Source organism: Salvelinus sp. IW2-2015, linkage group LG1, assembly GCF_002910315.2.
Source record: "Salvelinus sp. IW2-2015 linkage group LG1, ASM291031v2, whole genome shotgun sequence".
Lineage (NCBI taxonomy): Eukaryota > Metazoa > Chordata > Actinopteri > Salmoniformes > Salmonidae > Salvelinus > Salvelinus sp. IW2-2015.
Window position 1 is genome coordinate 23,985,574 of NC_036838.1, and position 23,788 is coordinate 24,009,361.

At 41.7% G+C, this 23,788-nt stretch overlaps 2 protein-coding genes across 5 annotated transcripts; both read left to right on the forward strand.

The window, feature by feature from the left end:
- The first annotated feature begins 324 nt into the window (after positions 1–324).
- LOC111963119 (uncharacterized) lies at positions 325–5,591 on the forward strand. 4 transcript variants are annotated; one of them, XR_002877215.1, is made up of 3 exons: positions 325–562; positions 4,698–4,882; positions 5,115–5,591. XR_002877215.1 is itself a non-coding variant. In XM_023986351.2 (2 exons), the coding sequence occupies exons 1-2, from the start codon at positions 3,810–3,812 to the stop codon at positions 5,437–5,439; spliced, it is 1,398 nt and encodes a 465-aa protein (XP_023842119.1). In that variant the 5' UTR covers positions 3,249–3,809; the 3' UTR covers positions 5,440–5,591. The 4 variants fall into 4 exon arrangements, 1 of the variants encoding a protein (XP_023842119.1); XR_002877214.1 differs by having other exon boundaries at positions 328–562; positions 4,716–4,882; XR_002877216.2 differs by lacking the exon at positions 325–562 and adding an exon at positions 600–1,124 and having other exon boundaries at positions 4,716–4,882.
- Positions 5,592–8,532: 2,941 nt separating this feature from the next.
- sypl2a (synaptophysin-like 2a) lies at positions 8,533–20,224 on the forward strand. The gene is made up of 6 exons (XM_023986524.2): positions 8,533–8,747; positions 8,932–9,006; positions 18,371–18,486; positions 18,864–19,062; positions 19,292–19,465; positions 19,655–20,224. The coding sequence occupies exons 1-6, from the start codon at positions 8,733–8,735 to the stop codon at positions 19,775–19,777; spliced, it is 702 nt and encodes a 233-aa protein (XP_023842292.1). The 5' UTR covers positions 8,533–8,732; the 3' UTR covers positions 19,778–20,224.
- The last annotated feature ends 3,564 nt before the right edge of the window (positions 20,225–23,788 follow it).

Below are 23,788 nucleotides of genomic sequence, written 5' to 3' on the forward strand. Positions count from 1 at the left end.
TGCCAAGAGTGTGCAAAGCTGTCATCAAGGCAAAGGATGGCTACTTTGAAGAATCTCAAATATAAAATATATGTTTTATTTCATAGTTTTTATGTCTTCACTATTATTCTACAATGTAAAAAATAATTTTAAAAAATGAAGAAAAACCCTGGAATGAGTAGGTGTGTCCAAACTTTTGACTGGCACTGTAAATACAGTAATATTTTCAATATTTTTTCTCCATGCTTCCGGTTTAACTGAAACAGGTTTTCCATCCTGAAAATTAGCACTTAGACATAGAGCACTGCACGGGAATGAATTTTTAAGCCCAAGCCCTATGGTCAGGCCCTACCCTACACAGGCCCAATTGCTTCTGCCAAATTTAAGGTCCGGCCTGAAACCAGAAATGATTAGCTCTCTGTCTGTCACTTGCTCCTTGCGTGCAGCTCACTCTGCATGCACTCTGCTCATGGCACTCTGAGTCTGTATGTATCAATAGCAACGGCTCAGCTGGGCTGCTTTGCTCAATGAAGGGACATGAGCGAGCATCTAGCATCTAACTTTTCGTCACTCTAAACTCAAGGTACAGTATTATTTTCTGGGGAATAATCCTTCCTGTTTTATATTTGATTATGTTGAAGCACTTCAAACACAATGTTATGATCTCAGTCAGATATGACTGTACTGCGCAGCAGAGCACAAGCAAATGGCTCATCTTCAAAATGTTTGGGATCAATTTAGAGATACCCGAGCCCTGCCTGTACCCTAGTTATTGATGGAAGAACAGGCCCTACCCGGTTCTAACCTAATGTAAAATGTCGGGCTTGTCGAGCTTGGGTCGGGTAGCAGAGCTCTACTTAGATGGCCCGCCTAAGAATTTTCTATACAGAAAAAACCCTGCAATTAGCTCAAATGACTGTAATTTCCTCCATTTTCAAAGGATAGTTTGAGATTTTGGCAATGTAGCCATTTATCTACTTCCCCAGAGTCAGATGAACAGGAACAGCTAGCGTACTAACTGTTCCTGTAGACTTCCAGTCATTGCACTAATGCTAGTTAGCATTGGCTCGTGAAACTACCGCAAACTTCCTTCGTAGTGAAAGCAGAGACGTAAAAATGGCAACCATGATGGGATTCTGTTACAGGTAGCGATATTCATTAAATTATAATTTTTCACATTTTTATATATATATATATATATATATATATATATTTTAATCCAAGTTTAGAATTGTTAAGAAAAACTTAAAGTGACGTATTTAATTATGTTTTCCGTTTCCTAAGCGAGACCTTAATAAGTGTGAATTGTTTGCTGTTAAAGACTGTGTGATACCCTCTATATGCAATATTCCAGTCAAGGAAAAAGTAACATGCCTTGGGATTACCATATCTAAGGATCAACAGGAAAGATGCTCATAAAATTTTATACCAGTTATTGAAAAAAACAAAAAGAGGTTGAACCATTGGTTGCAGAAGGATTTATCCTTGAAAGGTCGAGTATTGCTTTCTAAAGCTGAAGGTATCTCCAGACTTACTTATGCAGCCCAGTCCCTATATCTTGATAACAAAATAGGTAAAGCGGTTGACCAGGTGCTTTTCAACTTCATCTGGAAAAATCGTACACATTATATTAATAAATCTGTCAACATGAACTCATATGAATATGGTGTTCTCAATTTTTTTGATTTTCCTACTTTGAATAATACTTTTCAGATAAATTGGGCTAAATATTTTTTAAAGAATCCAACTTCAATTTGGAATTTCATCCCTCATTATATCTTCTCCCGTTTTGGTGGCTTCATTTGATGTGACTTTGTAACTATAACATTGATAAGATTCCTGCAAAATTATCTACTTTTCATAGACAAGTATTCATAGCGTGGTCATTAATATATAAATATATAATCATATCCTGCTGGTGAGTCAACTTTTTAATGCAGAAGAATTGTTACTCAATTATGAGGAATTTTTATCTCTTACAATATCCCTGTAACACCTAGAGAGTTCGCCATAGTCTTTGATGCTATTCCATCTGGAACTCTCATGTTATTTAGAGGTGTAGCCAGACCTCACCTTCTTGACCTACCCTCACTTAATCCAGTTGACTCTCCAATAGGGAAAATATGTTTATCCTTGCTCCATCAGAACAACAGATCTATACGTGCTTTATTTCAAAGGGATATTGTATCCATTCCTTTTGTCACAAGTTACTGGAATACATTGGTCACTAATATCTGTTGGAAATACATCTGGTTATTACCACACAAATGCTTGCCTGTTAACAAGGTCAAAGAGGTCTCTTTCAGAATGATCCATAAGTATTACCCTGCGAATCATTATCCGAAGTAACTCAAAAAAGACATTAACATTGATTGTACTTTTTGTGTTGAGCATCCAGAAACGGTTTCACATTTATTTTGGCATTGTCTGCATGTAAAACAATTATGGAAAGATATTCACAGTTTTATAATTGTTAATATTCATGATGACTTTTGTTTGTTATGGGAGAATGTGCTGCTCGGTTTCCTTAACCATAATAAATATAAAGAAAAATAATTTTACCTCATAAATCTAATTGTGCTAATGGCAAAATGTCATATTTATAAATGTAAATTCACGAATAAACAAACACTCTTCTGTGTTTTCTATAAGGAATTCGAGCAGTACATTAAGACCATTCTAAATTATTCTAATAAGAAAGCTGTTAAAACAATCAAGATGTGTGTTTCTTTTAAGGTCTTTGTATAATCTGTAATTTGTTGTACCCCCTAGCATATGTTATCATTGTCTATTTATGTACTTATTGTATGTATACAGACCTTTCTACATTGGTAATATATATATATATTTTTTTTATAAATTTTAAAAAGCGAGACAGTTTTTAGAATTTATGTCTCTGGTCCACACTCCAGTCCAGCTGGTGGCGGTAATGCACCACTAAAGTTGGTTGTCAACCGCCATTTAAAAACCACTGAAGAACAATAATAAGAAGAACTAGGGCATTATCTTCCCCTCTTCCCAATTTGCAAAAGAAGGTGGAATATTGACTGGACTAGGATTCCCTTCACAATGTCAAAATTACAGCTATTTAACATGTTTCTTACCAACCGATTATCAGCGGCCGCTGTGGAAATATCTGGGGCATTTAAAAAATCGTTAGCAGAGTGTCAGGAAGAACTATCCCGTTCAAATGAGGAGATTGAACGTCTACAAAGGATGCTAGATTTGGTTTTGGAACCCGAGATAAAGTTACAGAGAACAGGTTTGTAACTAGGCAGGGAACTAATTTACCTACCTCTCTACCTAGCCATCTAGATTGGCTAGAATGTTTGCCACACGTTTGTTGTAAATATGTAACATTTAGCCAGCCAAAGCCACTGCTAAACAAACAGTTATGTTGTTAGTTGGCTGTTAATTATTAGCTGTTTTGAGGAATAGAAATCTTAGCAAAGTTATCTGAACAAAACTATGATTGAATTTGAAAACACATTGAATGTTTTCTTCTATGCTTTCTACAAGAAGTGGTTCCTCCTGTGCAGAGTAAGCAAGAGGGGAGCCCCAGTTTGGGCCAAGACCCAGATCCCACACAGATTAAAAATGAACAGGACCCTGAGCCAACACAGATTAAAGAGGAGGAGGAGGAGTTCTGGGTCAGTCAGGGCGGAGACCAACTTCAAGGGCTGGAGTCTGATATAAAAGAGTTCATATTCAACCCTCCCTATATTAAAAGTGACTGTGATCAGGACCCACCTCAACCCTCACACCTTTACCAAAGACAAAATGTAAAGAACAGACTGAGTGACTCTCTACCTACCAACACAACTGAGCAGATGGAAACAGAAGTGAATGAAGAGAACTACAGTGTCTCTCAGCCCTTCTCTGCAGTAAATTCAGAGTGCTCTGCTGATGARACTAGAACAAGAGAAAATGCTTGGGTTGAGAAGGGAGAAACATCGTCAGGGTTAAAGCGGAGTTGTGAAGGCAAAAAATATTGTTGCCATGTCTGTGGCAAATGCTTCGCACACAATACTAATCTGAGAATCCATATGACTGTTCACACAGGGGAAAAGCCATATAAGTGCAAAGACTGTGACAAATGCTACAGTGCAAAGGCAGACCTGGTAAGGCATATGAGGAATCATCATTATTGGCCAGGGCATGTTCTAGGAGGACATTTTAATCAGGAAACCCATCATAATGTGACAAACAAAGATGCTTTATTAATGTGTGATGACAAGGAGTTGCTGGGAAGATACAGGCTTGATCAGGCAGGAATTAAGTTTGTATTGGAGTTAGTCAGAGACTCTCTCACTTCGTCAAAACATCAATGTCAAGCCATTTCTCCTGAAGTTAAATTACTAATAACCCTGGGTTACTTGGCCACAGGCAAGATGCTACCGTGCAGTAGTGATGATTTGGGACTGTCAAGCTGTTCTATAGCTCATGTCAGAATGGTAATAACACAAACTATCAATGCCCTCTCAGATCCTCAACTAGTAGGCCAGTTCGTTGCCTTCCCACAAGATGCCAGCCAGCTCCAACACAACCAAGCTAGGTTTAAGGCAATAGCTGGCTTCCCCAGTGTTGCTGGAGTCATTGGCACAACTTTTAGAAGCAGCTCAGTATTAAGTACAACATACAACAAGGAGTTCAAGAATTTCCCTGGAGACCCAATTATTTTAATCGACACCCACGTGGTGTTCGATGCACACTGCAAGGTTCTCTATGTTTTGCAGAAGAGTGTGGATCAGGAGATACTGAGTGAGGGTGGCCTCAAACAGATTGAGGGGCTTCTTGCGCTTGCTGGATATCACTTGCTGGGGGACAGTGGATACCCCTGCAGACAATGGCTGCTCACACCTTACCTCCATCCACTGCCTGGCCCACAGTTGAACTACAACAGGTAATATGTTGTATTATACATGTTTAAAATCAACCTCTTCATTGAGTTTAACTTTAAATGAAGTAAGTTGGTTGTCATAGCAAATTTGTGAATAGGAATACTTAGGACATAACCACCCGAGGAGGACTAAAACAGTGCAGTTATCCAATTGTCAGTATCCCCTTCTCTGTCTTGTATCTATGATCAATGTGGCCTATCTTAGTGATACAAATGTTGTGGTGGTTATTTTCAGGGCACTTAAGAAAATGCGAGGTGTAATGAGGAGGGGCATCAGCCAAATGAAGAGGAGATTTCCCATCCTGCAAGCAGACATCCAGTTGAAGCCGGAGAGGGTGAGCAGGATTATTATCATCTGTGCCATCCTGCATAATATCTGCCGTGACAGGAATATCCCACTGCCTGAGGGGGAAGATGATGATGATGACGATGATGACGAAGCCAATGATGTCAAAGTGAAAGATGGAAAGATGATGGCTGAAGAGAATGGGCCAGTAGAGAGCCTGCCCCCAAGTGATCTTCACTACAGACTCTACTTTACTGATCTACATTTCAAGTAGGCTGTAGAACAGACCCTGAATGTGTGGCTATCACAAGTACTGTACATGAGTTAGCTACAATCGATATGGAAATATGTGTTTATCGATCAGTTACAGTTAAACTGTCACAAGGGTGAGTTATTGTTGATTTTAAGAATAAATCGTTAACCCTGTTACAGGCACTTTTTCTTAATTTAACAGCTTGAGATGGGGAAAAACATGTTTGTTACGAAGTTGAACGTGCTCTTTATGGCAATGCTACAATTAGCTGAAATGTATAGTTATTTTTTACAAAATTACACTTAACCAGAAGGCACGCCGTTTGTGGAATGGCTCACATTTTTTGTTTGGGACAACAACAACAGTCGGGGCTCCCGAGTGGCGCAGCGGTCTAAGGCACTGCATTTCAGTGCTTGAGGTGTCACTACAAACCCTGGTTCGATCCCGGGCTGTATCACAACTGGCTGTGATCGGGAGTCCCATAGTGCGGCGCTAAATTTTGGTTTGGGTTTGGCCGGGGTAGGCGGTCATTGTAAATAAGAATTTGTTCTTAACTGACTTGCCTAGTTAAATTAACGTTATATGAATGGGTGTCATTTTCCCAGACACCAATTTTTAAACTCTAAAATGCTATTTGGAGAACAGCAAAAATTACCTCAGCCGTTATCACATTGGTTGCTGTAGTTTCATTCACCACAGTCGATCTACAAACACATTTTGTCTTGTAATTTCACACTGGGATGGTGCGTTGAAACAATTAGCTAGCATAATTATATAATTTCTTGCACAGCCGCCTAGCTAGCTAGCAAACTTGAATGATGCTCAGAAATTAGCTACTCTCGAGGGATCACTATGGTAGCTAGCTATGGCTAACGACGACATGATAATGATGGCAGTGTCATATGTCCATGCCACTATAGTGTAACTTTGACGAAACAGTTGTTAGCCTCTGTCTATCACGACTTTTGGGCACCTCTCCTTGCCCATCGACTCCCATTTCTGGATGTCAATGTTAATCGACTCTTAAGATTCAGTATTTTTCCAATGGAGGAAACTATTTGCTATAGTCTACTTCAAGAGCTCAAACTCTTGCATCTTTCGAGGCAACCAAAGAGCGAGCTAGCGAGGGAGAGAGAACGATGGGAGGGGGGCACAGCCAGGCATAGGTAGGCGTGTCGGCCACCAGGTAGAAAGTCACAACCGTGCATCGCTAATCAAAAGATGTAGACTATCCCAATGCAGTATTTCGCAATTTCTTGGCTTTAAAAAATATATATTTAACCTTTATTTAACTAGGCAAGTCAGTTAAGAACAAATTCTTATTTACACTGACGGCCTGGTAAAAGGCCTCCTGCGGGGACGGGACCTGGGATAAAAAAAAAAAATACAATATAAATATAGGGACGTTCCAGTTGCTAGCTGTAGCGAACTGAAAAGGGGAGCGACACAGGGATATGTGCGCTGGCAGAATGGGTGTTGTATGCAGTGTCTCGCGCAAGTTCACTAAAGTAGGGGTTTTCAATGAGTAGGCTGAGCTATTCTTAATTCAACAGACCTTAGACCAAACACACACTAGGTTTGTTTTAGATTTTTATTGCTAAGATAAAGAGGATCGGGGCAGACAGACAGAACCGTGCGCATAGGCTATATATTGGTGTATCTAGCAATGTCTTGTTTAGCAAAGCTTCGTAAATTCACCCAACGTATGTAGGCTATCAATTGGTATGGCTACGCTATTCTTCATAGTGCCAGTMAATTTAAGTTTAACATCGCCAAATGCATCAGTTTAATTAGCCCACAGTGTGCAATAAAAGTATTGTGCCTATAGTTTATTTAATGAAACCCTGCCTGGCTGTTGATGTCAGGGCTCTCCAACCTTGTTCCTGTTGAGCTGCCTTCCTGTGGTTTTTCGCTCCAACCCCAGTTGTAACTAAACTGATTGTTTATCAACCAGCTAATTATTGAATTAAATGCGCTAGATCAGGGTTGGAGTGAGAACCTACAGCATGGTAGCTCTACTACACGAACTGGGTTGGAGAGCCCTGTCCTAGGCAATAGATCGCAAAGCAGCATCCCCGCTAAACTTTTTTGGAAATGTCAAGTTCACTTTCTCATCCATAAACAGTCAAGTGCAAAAACGGTTCAGCGGGTTGGGGGCATTGTTATTTGGAAGGACATCTACCATGGATCACTAAAATAATTATGATCAAGTGCAGTGGCGACCCGTCATTCAGGGTAGATGGGGCAGAGACCGACATTTTTAGCTAAAAATTAAAACAAATTTTTTTTTTTTGGGGGGGGGGGTTGCCTGTTTTTATCTGTGTAGTGCTAGGGCAAAAGCCAAAACGTGCACCCAAAGGGATCCCCGACTCTGGGAAACGCTGGACCAAAGGACTGCACCTGGTTTGGATTTCAAATAAACATGCCCTGTCTCTTTAAGAACAAGTTAAAACTGTTGTGACTTTACTTTCATTAATCTGATGACTAGATAAATAACAATCAACTAACTATGTTTAATTGTTACCAATTAAATGAATCATGTAATTAGGAATTGGGGCACCACGAGAGTGGTTCCTTAAAGAGTTACCATCTCCCGGATTAAACTAAAGGTCTTAACCTATTATATCCATAAACCGTCAACGTATAATCATAACCTCGTATCATATCATCATTCTGAACAATCGTAACCTCCTGCATCTGCTAAAACCCCAGCCTTACTTATGATTCAGTACTACACAAATTGGTTTAATTATTGATGTACTAGTTAACTAAATGGTAACACAAGGTAAACATACACACTTAATACATTAGAAACAGGTCCCTAGCGGACTGACACAATATGGCGGCTCGTTACAAAAGGGATGGAGAGGGACAAAGACAGAGAAATACACATGGTTTCCATGTATATGATGCCATTCCATTTGCTCCGTTCCGGTCATTATTATGAGCCGTCCTCCCCTCAGCAGCCTCCTGTGGTGTAGGTGTAGTTGATGGTGCAATTTGTTCATTTCCCTCTTACTAATAACAAAATGTATCATGATCGACGACACTCCCGCACAGTAGGTGGCGGCATGCACAAACAAAATGTACGATCGCCATTATACCAAAGAAGAATAAAAACAAGTTGCTTGTCACGTGTGCCTATACAGTTTAGAAAGTTTGACAGCAGTTTTACAACATCTGCTGCTTGCCAAAATTCAGTCGAATGTAAACCAGAGGTTCGTCTCGGTACAAGATTTAGATTGTTGCTTTGGGAGAATATACATTTTCTGCCAGTAAAGGGAACTTAACGAACAAACTTCGGAAAATCGAACATGGAATTTATTCAGGTGGGTCGGCTGACACGAGCTAGCCAACGTTAGCTATCTACTGTAACGGTGACAAACGTTCGTAAATGTGTTGTTGGCAGCTAGCTAGCTAGCTAGTTCTACATACCTAAATAATTTGATTGAAATCATTCCTGACCACCGTCACGATTCAGATGTTTTGTCTTCGTCTTTTTTACAACTTCAGAAACTGCTTTCGGGATTCAGACTTGACCTGGGACCGTTGAAAGAACCTCTGGGATTTATTCGGGTTCTAGAATGGGTAAGATACCCTTAATTAGATATCTTAACCAAAATATGTGGTGCAATCTATTAATGTCTCTTTCTTGTCTTGAAGCTGGCAAACATGCACTAAACTCACTAGTTAGTCATTATCGGTTAATGTTGCTGGCTTTTCAGTTAACGAGCTACCTACTTGTTTTTTTGTAGTCTAACATTACTCCGTAGTTGAACAAGTGTATTGATGCAGATAGTGTGTAGGTTGTCTTAGAATATAGCTATCTGACTTGCTAGCTAACGTTGGCGAGCTACAATCTCAAAACACCAAAGCTTCGTGCGTAGATCTCATCGGGCAACACCCTTTTCAGCGATTGTCTATTTTGATTAGCTAGGACTCGTAGCAAGTCGCCCCTTCAAGACGATCCATGCACTTTAGTCTTGGCGTCGTTATTTTAAACGTTATGTTATGCATAATCAACGACTGTCTGTCTATGCGTTATATGGAAAATAATGAACGACGTGCAAGGTGTGTTCCACGACCCGCTTGCGGAGTGGAACTAACCTTACATGGAGTTGCATTATTTTCAAGTGAATGCATAGTACCTAGTTGATTATCCCTTTTATACCATGTCTATACATATAAACATCCACTGAAGTTAGCAAGTGTACTAAATAGGTAGCTAGACTTATTTCCTTGGTATCCAAACATACTTGCTAGTTTAGCTAACCAAAACATTAGTTAGCTTTTTATTATGAAAATCAAATTAATAAATTAATAATGTTTTAAATTCRACTTTTGTTTTCAAAAGCAGCTCAAACAGAACGTGTAAGAATTAACTATAGCCATTGAATTCCTCAGTACCTATATACAGACATTGTGAATTGGTTACAACTGTTGGTTCTAGTACTGATTGGTTAAAACTGCATTCCAGACAGTTTCTTTTCCACAAGTTACCACCAGATAAATCTATGATGTTAAAATGCCATTTACTCTGTTCCATCTGTCTGCGCAATCCACTGTCTCATCAGCCCAGCCAGTCAATGTATAAACTTGATCTCCACTATAAAAAGCACCTAGACATTATCTCACATTTCTTTTAGACTAACATTTAGTTTTCAAAAGCAGAGATTTGTATAAACCTTGGTGTCTGTCTCTCTGACATTTGTTAAATTGTTTCAATATTCAAATTCGATATCCAGCAGTCCCATTGTAATAAGTGTCGACAGTCGGGACGAAACAGACATGCAAGCAGCGTTTCTCAGCCAGTCGAAATCATCAATCAGCTGGCATCATTTTCATGGATATGTACAAAGAAATATCAATTGAAAAAAGGTAAAATGTAAACAAAGTGCAGCTAGTTTAGTATTTTCAGCTTCTGTTTGAAGTGATTGTATTAGCTGTGTTGTTGGCTATCTCCTCTGAACAACAATGTCCTGACTAGCGAATATTTTCTATGTTCGCTTAGGAGGGGACTAAGCATGCACCCCTGAGGGGCCCCAGTGTTGAGGATCAGCGTGGCAGATGTGTTGTTGCCTACCCTCAACACCTGGGGGTGGCCTGTCAGGAAGTCTAGAATAAGTATTCAAAAATGCTGTGGTATAATTTCATGTCTGAGTGTAGACTGATGCTTTACCTATGACCTAGCTAGATCTTGACTTAAGATAATGGTATATTGGTATTTCTATGACCGGAACAAAGTTGTTGCAGATAGTGTCAGCAGTAGTGTGACCACAAACTGAGAGCTAGAAGGCTAATGGATCCTGTGTTTAGTGCAAACCCAATTTGCAAGTTCCTCATGCTCATTAGTAACCAGGGCAACTAGGCGCCTGACCTAATTTGTTACCGCCATGAGTACAAGGACATGGAAATTCCACTTATGATATACAGGGCAGGTAGCTACTTATTTCCTAACATGAGCTTGCTTTATGAAATAACTGAATGAGGGCTTTTTCACAGTGCTGCCTCCTTGGAGCTACATTTCTATAGAGCACTTTAGTGACTTGATGTGAAGTTCAATGACTCTTGAATGTCCTTAGTTTGTCACTAGCTGATTTCACTGTTTGCTTTAGCTGCTTATACAGCAAAGAATCACATCAAGTCTGTATAATTCAACCCAAATCAAACAGATCACAAGTAACGCTGACTCAAATAATGTTTAAATTTGACCCCAAAAATATACTGGAAATGCCCAGCACATTGGAAGTCCAACTTACATATACTGTACTGTGTAAAAGATATTTAGCTGATTAGCTGATAGTGTGCAATTTCGAGCAGGGAAGTTATGTGAAGTTACTTTTTAGAGGTGTAGCCGGCTGGCCAAAGTGAATGTCAGCAGCTGCAACAGAAATAGCTTGGATTCATGAACTTATAACTTGACTGAGTAGCTGGCTCAGGATACAAGGAGGAGGACCTCTGGTTCTGATCCATGGGCATTCTGTCTACGGTTTTCTGTATAGGCCCTACTGTATACACATACATGTCTGTTTTGAGTGTGTTCCCTGTCCAGTACTGGTATTGTTTTTTTTATTTTATTGCCGTCAGTGCGTGCATGTTTTGCCTGTGCGTTAGGCTAACTGTTGACAGCCGTTAAAGTACTGTCTGTGTATGCTTAAGGTGTGTGTGTGTGTTTTAGTAGATCGGCCAGTGGCAGGGCCCTGTAGGTAATTAAGACAGACGTTATCTTTTAGGTTGGAGTTTGTATCCAATCCAGGACGTCCTCTCCCTTAGTCATCACTATCTGGCCATGCTAGAGAATGTAGACTTTCTAGTCCAAAATGTAATTTTTAAAACCACTAAGCTTTATGTTAACCAGTAACTTTACCCTCACACTAAATGAATTAGAAAGGGCTTATGTTCTTTGAACATAATTCCACTCTGGTCCATTCTAGCATTAGTGACTTCCCTCTCCCTCTCCCTCTCCCTCTGTCCTGTGCCAGCCAGCAACATGCCTCTCTCTGGCCAGAGAGGGGAGTGGCCAGTTACCAAGAAATGCACTGTAAATCCTGGCCAACGCTGCAACACAACATTCTCAGAGCGTCAGTGCAGAAAGGGAGTGGAGGCAGGGTTTACTTTATATACACCAGTGATCCTGGTGCAAAACCATGGCCTGCATACTGCTGCATGGTATGAGGGAAGAAGAGTTCAAATAAGGCAACATGTATCCCTGCTATGTTTTGTGGCTACTTTTTTATGATAATTTGTACTGAACAAAAATATAAAGGCAACATGTAAAGTGTTGGTTTCATGAGCTGAAATAATGCACAAAAAGCTTATTTCTCTCCAATTTTGCTTTACAAATGAGTTTACATGCCAAATTAGTTTACGTTTCCCTTTTGCCACAATAATCCATTCACCTCACCGGTGTGGCATATCACCTCACAGGTGTGGCAGATTAAACAGCATTATCATTACACAGGTGCACCTTGTGCTAGCGACAATAAAAGGCCACTCTAAAATGTGCCGTTTTGTTACGCAACACAATGCCACAGAAGTTTTGAGGGAGCGTGCAATTGGTATGGTGACTGCAGGAATGTCCACCAGAGCTGTTGCCAGATTATTTAATGTTAATTTCTAGTGATGTGACATTTTTGGCCGATACCAATATCCAATATTTTCCTTGCCCCCCAAAAATTATTCCGATATTAAAAATTTTAGTTGCCTTTTAAGCATTCTAGTACAGTTAAATAGTTAACACACACACATGGACGCAGCGGTCTAAGGCACTGCATCTCAGTGCAAGAGGCGTCACTACAGTCCCTGGTTCGAATYYGGGCTGTATCACATCCGGCCGTGATTGGGAGTCCCATAGGGCGTTGCACAATTGACCCAGTGTCCTCTGGGCCGTCATTTTAAATATGAATTTGTTCTTAACTGACTTGCCTAGTTAAATAAAGGTTACACACACACTGACCAAAAAGTTATTTTGTTGGGATTTACGTCTCCATTACCAGTAAAACATAATCAAAACCTATTTCTTTCACTTACTTGCTGTGCTGTTTCATTGTTCAGTCGTTTCATTCTCAACCAGGATTTCTATGGAAAGCCGTTTGGGTCTTTGCGTGTCAAAAAAGATAGACGGCAAATAACACTATTTGACGTGTCAAATTAGCTTGTTGACCAATCAGGACCTGAATATGAACGATCCCGCAGGTGATGCAGCCGGATGTGGAGGTCCTGGGGGTAGTATGGTTACACGTCTGCCCAGTCATGTGAAATCCATAGATTAGGGCCCAATGATTTTATTTAAATACACTGATTTCCTCCTATGAGCTGTAACTCAGTAAAATCTTAGAAATTGTTGCATGTTGCGTTTTTAGATTTTGTTCAGTCTATTTTGTTCAGTCTAGTTTTCCTTTTTTTTTATACAATAAACACAAACCTACATAGACAAAAAACAATTTAACATTTACGTACATACATTAACACACTTGCTCAGACCCACATGCTCCCATCTTATCCACACCTAATGTTCTTTGTTCTTTTGGCTTCAAAATGTGTTATGTTATTTGTCTGTTAAAATATTTTTTTTCTATATTTAAATAAAGCATTTGATTCTTACATCCTCTTAACGTTGGGGTATCATTTGACTTCCAGTATTTAAGTAATAGCTTATTCAATATGCCATGACAACAATACAAGCCAGACTCTTTGAGGCACCAGCTTTTATAACAAAGGCCTGCTAACTTCCCCATATCCCTTAACTCCCACCTAAACAAACTATATGAATGTACTAGCCTGTGTGTGCTCCCATTCTCAGTCGGGGGGGTTGGGTGTGTTACTTACTCAGGAAACTGCATAGTGGAGGGTTTATTTGGAGGCGGCTGAGCTGGGGGATCGCTGGAATGGGGTTTGGTGGAGGCGGTGATATGTAAGCTGAGAAATGTTTTACTGTGCCAAACACCTGAAAGATGAAACCAATTCCCACAAAGTTCACTTGACCACCGTAGTAGTTTATCACTGAAAAGTTTTCTTCCCTGTTGCCACTGAAATTACCAGTATTTGACCCTTACACTTCAGGAACTGTTGTCTTGTGTAGATACTCTTTTGGAAAAGACACTGTCCTTGATTGCAAGTCTATATTGTATCTGTTAGTGACTTCTATATGGCACGGTCCCTGAACACCTCATGGTTTCTGATGCACCGTTGAACTGTTATGTAAATTGTTTGATTGTGATCATGTGGGAACGTGCCTCAGCCAACTATGGAGTTGGACTATATTCAGAACAACGGGCATTATTCTGAAAAGAATGTTAGGGCCGTGTAGCACGTCCCATCAGATGTTTTCATTGGTGGAGGGATCTGCTCACAAGCACCTATTTGTTGGAAAGCTGCCTCCAGCACCTAACAAGGGAATATGGGCAGAGTTAGTTTAAGCTGAACCACAGTGCACCATTTTAAGGCCCGTGATGCGAACGGCAAAAGGGGTGAGGGAGGAGCGCCCTTCTCAAATAGAACAGTAACCTGCGTCGCTCAGTCATGTTGTGATACTAAATATACATAAGTATCAAAAGTATAAAGTGCTTATATTAAGCAAACCAGACAGCACAATTTTCTTGTATTTTTTATGGATAGCCAGACATCATTTACAAATGAAGCATTTGTGTTTCGTGAGGCTGCCAGGTCAGAGGTAGTCGGGATGACCAGGGATGTTCTCTTGATAAGTGCATGAAAAACGGGGCATCTGGCTCACTCGCGGGAGGCTGCTCGAACCAAAATGAATGCAATCACTTTTCACCTGGTGTAAACTCCGCCCACCGGGGCAACCTGGGCCAGATAATTGAATCCCCTCATTGATCAAAGTTTGGGCAGCAACATAATTCTACTCTTTGCATAGAAAGGCACTCCTTTTTTGTTTTTAGTCTATGCAATCAGCCCACCAGACAGGTTTATTTCTGTTGTTCCAGAAGGTGTGTTATTCCCAAGTGTTATTTTTACACCTAGGGGAAGAGGAGTAACTTGGAGAGATGGATACAGAGAGCTATATACACTGCTCAAAAAAATAAAGGGAACACTTAAACAACACAATGTAACTCCAAGTCAATCACACTTCTGTGAAATCAAACTGTCCACTTAGGAAGCAACACTGATTGACAATAAATTTCACATGCTGTTGTGCAAATGGAATAGACACCCCCAATAAAGGAGTGGTTCTGCAGGTGGTGACCACAGACCATCCTCTTCAGTTCCTATGCTTCCTGGCTGATGTTGGTCACTTTTGAATGCTGGCGTGCTCTCACTCTAGTGGTAGCATGAGACGGAGTCTACAACCCACACAAGTGGCTCAGGTAGTGCAGCTCATCCAGGATGGCACATCAATGCAAGCTGTGGCAAGAAGGTTTTGCTGTGTCTGTCAGCGTAGTGTCCAGAGCATGGAGGCGCTACCAGGAGACAGGCCAGTACATCAGGAGACGTGGAGGAGGCCGTAGGAGGGCAACAACCCAGCAGCAGGACCGCTACCTCCGCCTTTGTGCAAGGAGAGAGCACTGCCAGAGCCCTGCAAAATGACCTCCAGCAGGCCACAAATGTGCATGTGTCAGCATATGGTCTCACAAGGGCTCTGAGGATCTCATCTCGGTACCTAATGGCAGTCAGGCTACCTTCTGGCGATCACATGGAGGGCTGTGCGGCCCCACAAAGATATGCCACCCCACACCATGACTGACCCACCGCCAAACCGGTCATGCTGGAGGATTTGCAGGCAGCAGAACGTTCTCCACCGGCGTCTCCAGACTCTATCACGTCTGTCACATGTGCTCATGTGCTCAGTGTGAACCTGCTTTCATCTATGAAGAGCACAGGCGCCAGTGGCGAATTTGCCAATCTTGGTGTTCTCTGGCAAATGCCAAACGTCCTGCACGGTGGGCTGTAAGCACAACCCCCACCCGTGACGTCGGGCCTCATACCACCCTCCATGGAGTCTGTTCTGACCGTTTGAGCAGCACATGCCACATTTGTGGCCTGCTGGAGGTCATTTTGCAGGGCTCTGGCAGTGCTCCTCCTTGCACAAAGGCGGAGGTAGCGGTCCTGCTGCTGGTTGTTGCCTCCTACGGCCTCCTCCACGTCTCCGGATGTACTGGCCTGTCTCCTGGTAGCGCCTCCATGCTCTGGACACACTACGCTGACAGACACAGCAAACCTTCTTGCCAAGCTGCATTGATGTGCCATTCTGGATGAGCTGCACTACTGAGCCACTTGTGTGGGTTGTAGACTCCGTCTCATGCTACCACTAGAGTGAAGGCACCGCCAGCATTCAAAAGTGACCAAAACATCAGCCAGGAAGCATAGGAACTGAGAAGTGGTCTGTGGTCACCACCTGCAGAACCACTCCTTTATTGGGGTGTCTTGCTAATTGCCTATAATTTCCACCTTTTGTCTATTCCATTTGCACAACAGCATGTGAAATTTATTGTCATCAGTGTTGCACTCTCAAGTGGACAGTTGATTTTCACAGAAGTGTGATTGATTGGAGTTACATTGTTTTGTTTAAGTGTTCCCCTATTACTTCTATCTTTTGAGCAGTGTAGTTTATATCCTTTCGTCTATTACTAGCGTTCGCAAACTGTCACTGCGTAAACCATCTTTATAATGACCAATTTGGCTACTTACTCCCACCCATTATCGCTGCACTCAGTAGCCTCGAAGACCTACCTACTGAGCAGTGATGTCTGTTCCACGTTGGTTCAATGTAATTTCATCGAAATGGAGTGGGAAGCGACGTTGATTCAACCAGTGTGAGCACCAGTGGGTAGTGTGTGTTTTGGAGATGGACTACTACGTTGCTGTCGTACTGTAAAGAATCACTGATCCTCAAGTCACCTTGCATCCCAGATAACTCATCATTACAGATTAGCAATTCTGCACATCGCCTTGCTCAACTTGAGCCCTCAAATGCACCACTAGACAGTCCGTCAGATTCTGCTGTTAGGAGCCAGTCAGTGTTAGTCAGTTAGCTCTCTCAGCACTCACTGAGGGAGGGAGTTTCCTGTATGAAAAGAGGATGCTGTAGGGGAAGCTGATGTGGTGAGCAGAAAGGAAAAAAGGTCAAGCACAGGGAAACTCTTACTCCGGGGGAGAGAGAGTGGTGTATGTTTTAGCTTGCAGGTGTGTGCGCCATTTTCCCCACCCCCTTAATCTCTCCCCACTATTCTGCTATGAGCAGAGGAAGTGGTTACCAGGGTGGCTGAGGTGAGATCCCCACAGTTCTGCCAAGTCAGGTTTTCAGAACATTGGCCGGGGATGTGGGCAATGTCAGGGGGCCTCTTCCTGTCAGACCTGAACCCAGTGGGGCGTTCTGCTGGAGTTGGTGTTTTTCTTGCTGAGTCACCAATCCCCACGCTTTATGACAGTTTCTCAGGCCTGTTAACTTTGCTGCAGCAGGAACATCTTACCACTTCAAATGGCTCCACGTCCTGCCCGGTGGAACATCGCTCTCCCTCCTCTCTGTTGTAAGTTACAGAACCAGAACTCAGAACAGCCCTCTGATCAGCTATGATGGAGATGAGCGTGCGGAGTGCGAGTTAAATATAGCTATATACTGTCTTATGTAGGTTACATTAGGATATGTTGGTTAAAGTATTAATACAACTAAATGACTGTAAATTACAGTCAAGTGTCGAGTTTCAGAAGCTTCTTTGTTTCTGGCCATTTTGAGCCTGTAATCGAACCCACAAATGCTGACGCTCCAGATGCTCAACTAGTCCAAAGAAGGCCAGTTGTATTGCTTCTTTAATCAGAACAACAGTTTTCAGCTGTGCTAACATAATTGCGAAAGGGTTTTCTAATGATCAATTAGCCTTTTGAAATGAGAAACTTGGATTAGCGAACACAAAGTGCCATTGGAACACAGGCGTGATGGTTGCTGATAATAGGCCTATGTAGATATTCCATTAGATCAGCTGTTTCCAGCTACAATAGACATTTACGACATTAACAAAGTCTACACTGTATTTCTGATCAATTTGATGTTATTTTAATGGACCAAAAATGTGCTTTTCTTTCAAAAACAAGAACATTTGTAAGTGACCCCAAACTTTTGAATGGTAGTGTATACACATACAGGTTTTTGATAAGGTGCGGGGGGCTACCACACTGTGCACCCGGGGAGCTGTTGTGGGGGGGTTAAGTACCTTGCTCAAAGGCACAACAGCAGGCAATGTCATCTAGGTTTTGATACCAGCAAGAGGAATTGTAAAGGACCTGTCATTCCTTGTCTCTCCCGCTCTACTGATCTGAAAACATAGCCTAGGCCTCTGAAAACAAGTCATCCTTACCAGGAAAGAGATTTTCTTAGCTGCCCACTCAGGTATGAGAATGATGCGCCCTAGATCAGTGCAGGTTAAGGCAAAGGGATGAGGAAAGGAAGCGACAGGCCATTGAGATGCACCCTGACTCTCCTCTCTCTGTGCAGGTGTTCACCATCTTTGCCTTTGCCACCACGGGGGGTTACTCTGGGACGACCCAAATCCTTGTGAATTGTGGGGATGAGCACAAGACCGTAGGGGCAGGGTTCGGCTACCCCTTCAGGTAAGACCTGTTATCCCTCACAGATAGTGCTGCAAATTAACAACATTACTGTAATTGTCATTCTGTGTTTTTGATTTCTTCTTTTTATAATACCTACCTAATGGTCTTCACAGTAAGCCTATCCCTGACAAAAGTTTTGTAAAATCTGCTGAAGGGCCGCGAGATGTGTAGCAAGGAATTCCAAATAGCATTTTATTTTTACTCTTAAGCTGGTTGTGATATGCTTGCATTCACACATGGAAAAAACAAAATAATCTTCCCACCAACATCATTTTCTATGTGTCTGACTCTTGCCCCTTAAGTGTTCTTGTATTTGTAGTTGAAATGCATTTGTGCCATGCAGTTGATTTTATACCCCCCCCCCCACTACTCTCTAGGTTGTCTAGCTACGGCCCTTTCATTGTGCCCACGTGTAACGGCACAACCGCGAATGCGACTTACCTCCAGGGCGACTACTCCTCCTCAGCTGAGTTCTACGTCAGTGTCGGTGTCTTGGGCTTCCTGTACTGCACCGCCACCCTGGTACTCTACCTGGGCTACCAGCATGTGTACCGCGAGGGCCGCGGACCCACCTTTGTGAGTCTAAAGATACCGTAGTATCTCATGTTTACCACTGGTATGTTAGTTACCGTGTAGTAGACTATTATTACTACTACAGTAGTTGTAGTATAGCTGGAGAATCATTTTTATAATAGTTGAGGCGTGAGCCTAATCGTTGTAATGATTTTTATGATTGGAAAGCTACGTACTTCTGTTCTCTCCAGCATGGTAATATAGTGATGACACTGCCCTGTGTTTCTCCCAGGACCTGTTGGTGACTGCGGCCTTTGCCTTCCTGTGGCTGGTGTCCTCCTCTGCCTGGGGGAAGGGCTTGACTGATGTGAAGTGGGCCACCAACCCAGTACACCTGATTAAGGCCTGCCAGCCCCACTGCTTAGCTGGAGAGTACCCGTCCATGGGAAAACTCAATGCCTCTGTGGTGAGCAATTTGATTTCGTAATACATTTTATTGAGAGCGTTTTGCATTTTATAGCTAATTCTCAATGTGAATGTCGAGCGTGAATGGCAGGGCTACGGGTATAGGGGTATTATATAATGTAGCATTTGTAATTCCTTTTGTTTGTGTCCTGTATTTTGTCTTTATGTTTCGCACTTTTCCTCTGYCAAGATTTTCGGGTTTCTGAACCTCATCCTGTGGGCAGGTAACTGTTGGTTCATCTTTAAGGAGACTCCATTCCACAAAGGCCCCAACCCAGCAACCACCATGGAGGGCGGAGTCCCCAGCTCTTAATTGGCTCACAGAAGCTCCACCTCTACAGTCCAAGCCAATCGCCAAGGTGCTTGGGACAGACAGTGTAACACTATTAGGAAAGAAACTAAAATGTAGAGCAAAATTAAGCTTTTTAACCACCAACAACACAGGCCCCTTTTCAATGACGAGTGTTCGGCTCAAGCTTCAGGGAAAGTAGTTAGTTGCCCATCTCTAACTTTCACCACAGTGACCCAGGTTGTTGTTTTTCTACTCTGCATAGAATTGGTCAGTTAATATGATCGATTTGCTAGCTGCACTCAACACTACCCCAATTTACAGCTGTAAACCCTGTAAACAGAGTGATCACAACTATTTTTTACAGTTTTTTTAAAATGGAATTTCCCTTCCCAACTAAGTGCCTTTACTGTACATAAAATGTATTCAGTTACTGTGAACGTGGCTTGAGTTGAACACTTTGATAGGGATCTGGGTATTTGTGATATCCAACATGTTTGATTTGGTTGGTTCCTCTAGAACAGGTGCTTTCGATCACATAGGCCTACCACAAAACAGGGCTCGCAGACAACCTACTGTAGCTGAACTGTTCCCAATATTTGATTCATATGAGGAAGTTCAGTAATGCTGGGTTGACATACAGTAATTGTCTGTCCATAGGTCTCCTCCTTTCCCATGAATCTGATAAAGGAGATGTCAAAGGTCATGTTGAAAGCCCCTGTTCTAGGTTGCCTTTCAGGTCTAAATTTGGCCCTTTCAAATAAAAGAAACAATTTAACTACTGGCCTTTCAGTAACTCCCTAATATTCCACTACTACTGCGTGTTTTGAAACAGACCTCATAGATACATGGATGTTGTGTTTCTGTGTCTGAAAGCGTATTGCTTTGGTGCACTTAACTCGTTAGAGTTGTGTTAGCTACTTGATTGCAATCGTTACTGATGTACAATGCGTTCCTCTCTTTGAAGTGTGGTATGGCTTTTTTGTCATTATTTTGTTATCCATATGAACAGTGCCTTGGTAATTTACACCAAATATCAGTATCAAGCCTGGTTAAGAGAGTACTTACTCTCAAAGAGTAACCAAGTTATTTTGGCTACAGTCAAGTTGATGTAACACGTTTTTAGTAACGGCTGTCTATTTTAGTTATTCAAACTGTCAGTGCCTGTATTCCAGGACAGCGCTGGTTGGTGTATGTTTGCTCAAAAACCTGCAGATAACGGTGGTATTTTTGTGGATATTTTGGAGAATTTAGCCAAACTTTTTCAATTCGTGTATTGTGGAGGTGACCATTCAAACAACTAAAACACCAAGTTCCCTTTGTATTTGACTGTTCTCAAAAATGTTGTTTGAACGGGATAAGGCAACTTTATAAATGTCATTATTTATACTTTTTTTTAACCTACATTCATTGGTCAATAAAAAATACAAATTTAAGCTAATTTATGGCTTCTGTGTGTTAAGAAAAATATATTTTATGCAGCTTCTCTACCGGAGTCATTTTTATGCCAACACGGGTCCTAGATTTGTTGCTGTTTATTTGGCACCACTGGACAAGCTAGACTTAATTGAAGAATGGTAAATGGCGCTGCCAAGTAACAAGTGGCATCATGTAGGTGCCAAAATGTGATGAATCCTGCTGTATTTCTTGAATCATAATGCTTCCTTTTTTTTATCACTCATTTACATTGGTCCTACATTTAATTTCGGCAATGATTGCGTTTGATGGTTATGTGGGGATGACGTACAAAGTCTGTCCAGCTCTATGGGAAGTGAATGGAACTTTAGTTTTTTTTGCTTTGCACTAATTGTTGTAATTAATGTCATTGACTAATGAGTTGTGATTTGAGGGAAATGCAGACTTTGTGCAGTCCACACAGTGCCGTTCATACMGCCTTGGCCTCTGTAGTGATTTACAAAGGGAAGGTTTGAGTCAATATCAGTCATCAAAGAACACTGATCTAGATCATTTGTGCCATTTTAATAGAAAGAACCTAGCTTTTTAGGGTAGAAGTCAGACTTTGTGGGTCTGCTATATTATCCAATGGGATTTCTGAAATTTGACTCTATTTCATTTGTATTTTGTTCCACGTTTGTACAAAATAAACATGTCTGTACATCCTCTGTATTGACAACACATTAAAGGATAAGAGAGCTGCAACAACCGCTGTACTGATGTTTGTGTTCACTGCCCTGTAACTGTAATGTTACCTATTAAATAAGACTACAGTGCATTTTTTTTGCTAGAAGATGGAGCTGTTGCATTTCATAACTAAGGTTGCAGTTCTTGTTTTGCCCACTAGGTAGTACTGTTTTGAAGACAATGTCATGCCCAACCCCAAATCCTTATCCCTTATATACAATAAACAAAAATATAAATCCAACATGTAAAGTGTTGGTCCCATGTGTCATGGGCTGAAATAAAAGATCCCAGAATTGTTTTCCATACGCACAAAAGCTTTTTTCTCTCAAATTTTGTGCAGAAATCTGTTTACATCCCTGTAGGTGAGCATTTCTCCTTAGCTGAGATAATCCATCCACCTGACAGGTGTGGCAAATTTAAGAAGCTGATTAAAACGCATGATCATTACACAGGTGCACCTTGTGCTGGGGCAGAAAGGACACTAAAATGTCAAGTTTTGTCACAACACTATGCCACAGTTGTCTCAAGTATTGAGGGAGTGTGCAATTGGCATGCTGAGTGAAGTAATGGCCACTAGAGCTGTTGCCAGATAATTGAATATTAGTTTCTCATTGTTTTAGAGAATTTAGTACAAGGTCCAATCTGCCTCAACCGCTGACCATGTGTAACCAGGCCAGCCCAGGACCTCCACATCTGGCTTCTTCACCTGCGGGATTGTCTGAGACCAGCCACCCGGACAGCTGATGAAACTGGGTTTGCACAAACAATTTCTGCACAAACTGTCAGAAACAGTTTCAGGGAAGCTCACCTGCGTGCTCGTCGTCCTCACCAGGGTCTTAACCTGACTGCAGTTTGGCGACCTAACCAACTTCAGTGGGCAAATGCTCACCTTCGATGGCTGTTGGCAGGCTGGGGAAGTGTGCTCTTCACGGATGAATCCCTTTTTCAACTGTACCAGGCAGATGGCAGACAGTGTGTATGGTGTTGTGTGGGCGAGCGGTTTGCTGACGTCAACGTTGTGAACAGAGTGCCCCATGGTGGAGGTGTGGTTATGGTAAGGGCAGGCAATGAACACAGTTGCATTTATCGATGTCAACTTGAATGCACAGAGATACCGTGACGAGRTCCTGAGGCACATTGCCGTGCCATTTATCTGCCGCCATCACGTTTCAACATGATGATGCACGACTCCATGTCGCAAGGATCTGTACACAATTCCTTGAAACTAAACATTTGCAAGTTCTTCCATGGCCTGTATACTCACCAGACATGTCACCCATTGAGCACGTTTGGGATGCTCTGGATTGACGTGTATGACAGCGTGTTCCAGTTCCCGCCAATATCCAGCAACTTCGCACAGCCATTGAAGAGGAGTCAGACACAATCAACAGCCTGATCAACTCTAAACGAAGGAGGTGTGTCGTGCTGCATGAGGCAAATGGTGGTCACACCAGATACTGACTGGTTTTCTGATCCACGACCCTACCTTTTTTTTAAAGTTATCTTTGACCAACAAATGCATATCTGTATTCCCAGTCATGTGAAATCCATAGATTAGGGCCTAATTTATATATTTCARTTTACTGACTTCCTTATATGAACTGTAACTCAGTAAAATCTTTGAAATCGTTGCATGTTGTGTTTATATTTTTGTTCAGTGTATGTACATCTAAACTTAAGAAAAAGTTGGATAGATGTAAGCAATATAACTAAATTGCTATCAGAGGTCAAGGAGGATTTTTGCTTCCACCTATCCAAACCTTCTAGTGTTACAAGTGCATTAGAGGGTAGGTTGATAAGGGATTAGGGAGCAGTGGTTGTTTTGTATGTCAGGCTCAGGTTAGGTCAATAGTAATTCTCAATTCCTGGGATGTCCTCMACATTCAGTAAGCC

What these genes read in the sequence shown, in the direction of transcription:
- sypl2a (XM_023986524.2), top strand. An exon ending in TTATTCGGGTTCTAGAATGG is followed by an intron (nt 9,007 to 18,370) that starts GTAAGATACCCT and finishes CTCTCTGTGCAG; the next exon opens with GTGTTCACCATCTTTGCCTT. An exon ending in GGGTTCGGCTACCCCTTCAG is followed by an intron (nt 18,487 to 18,863) that starts GTAAGACCTGTT and finishes ACTACTCTCTAG; the next exon opens with GTTGTCTAGCTACGGCCCTT.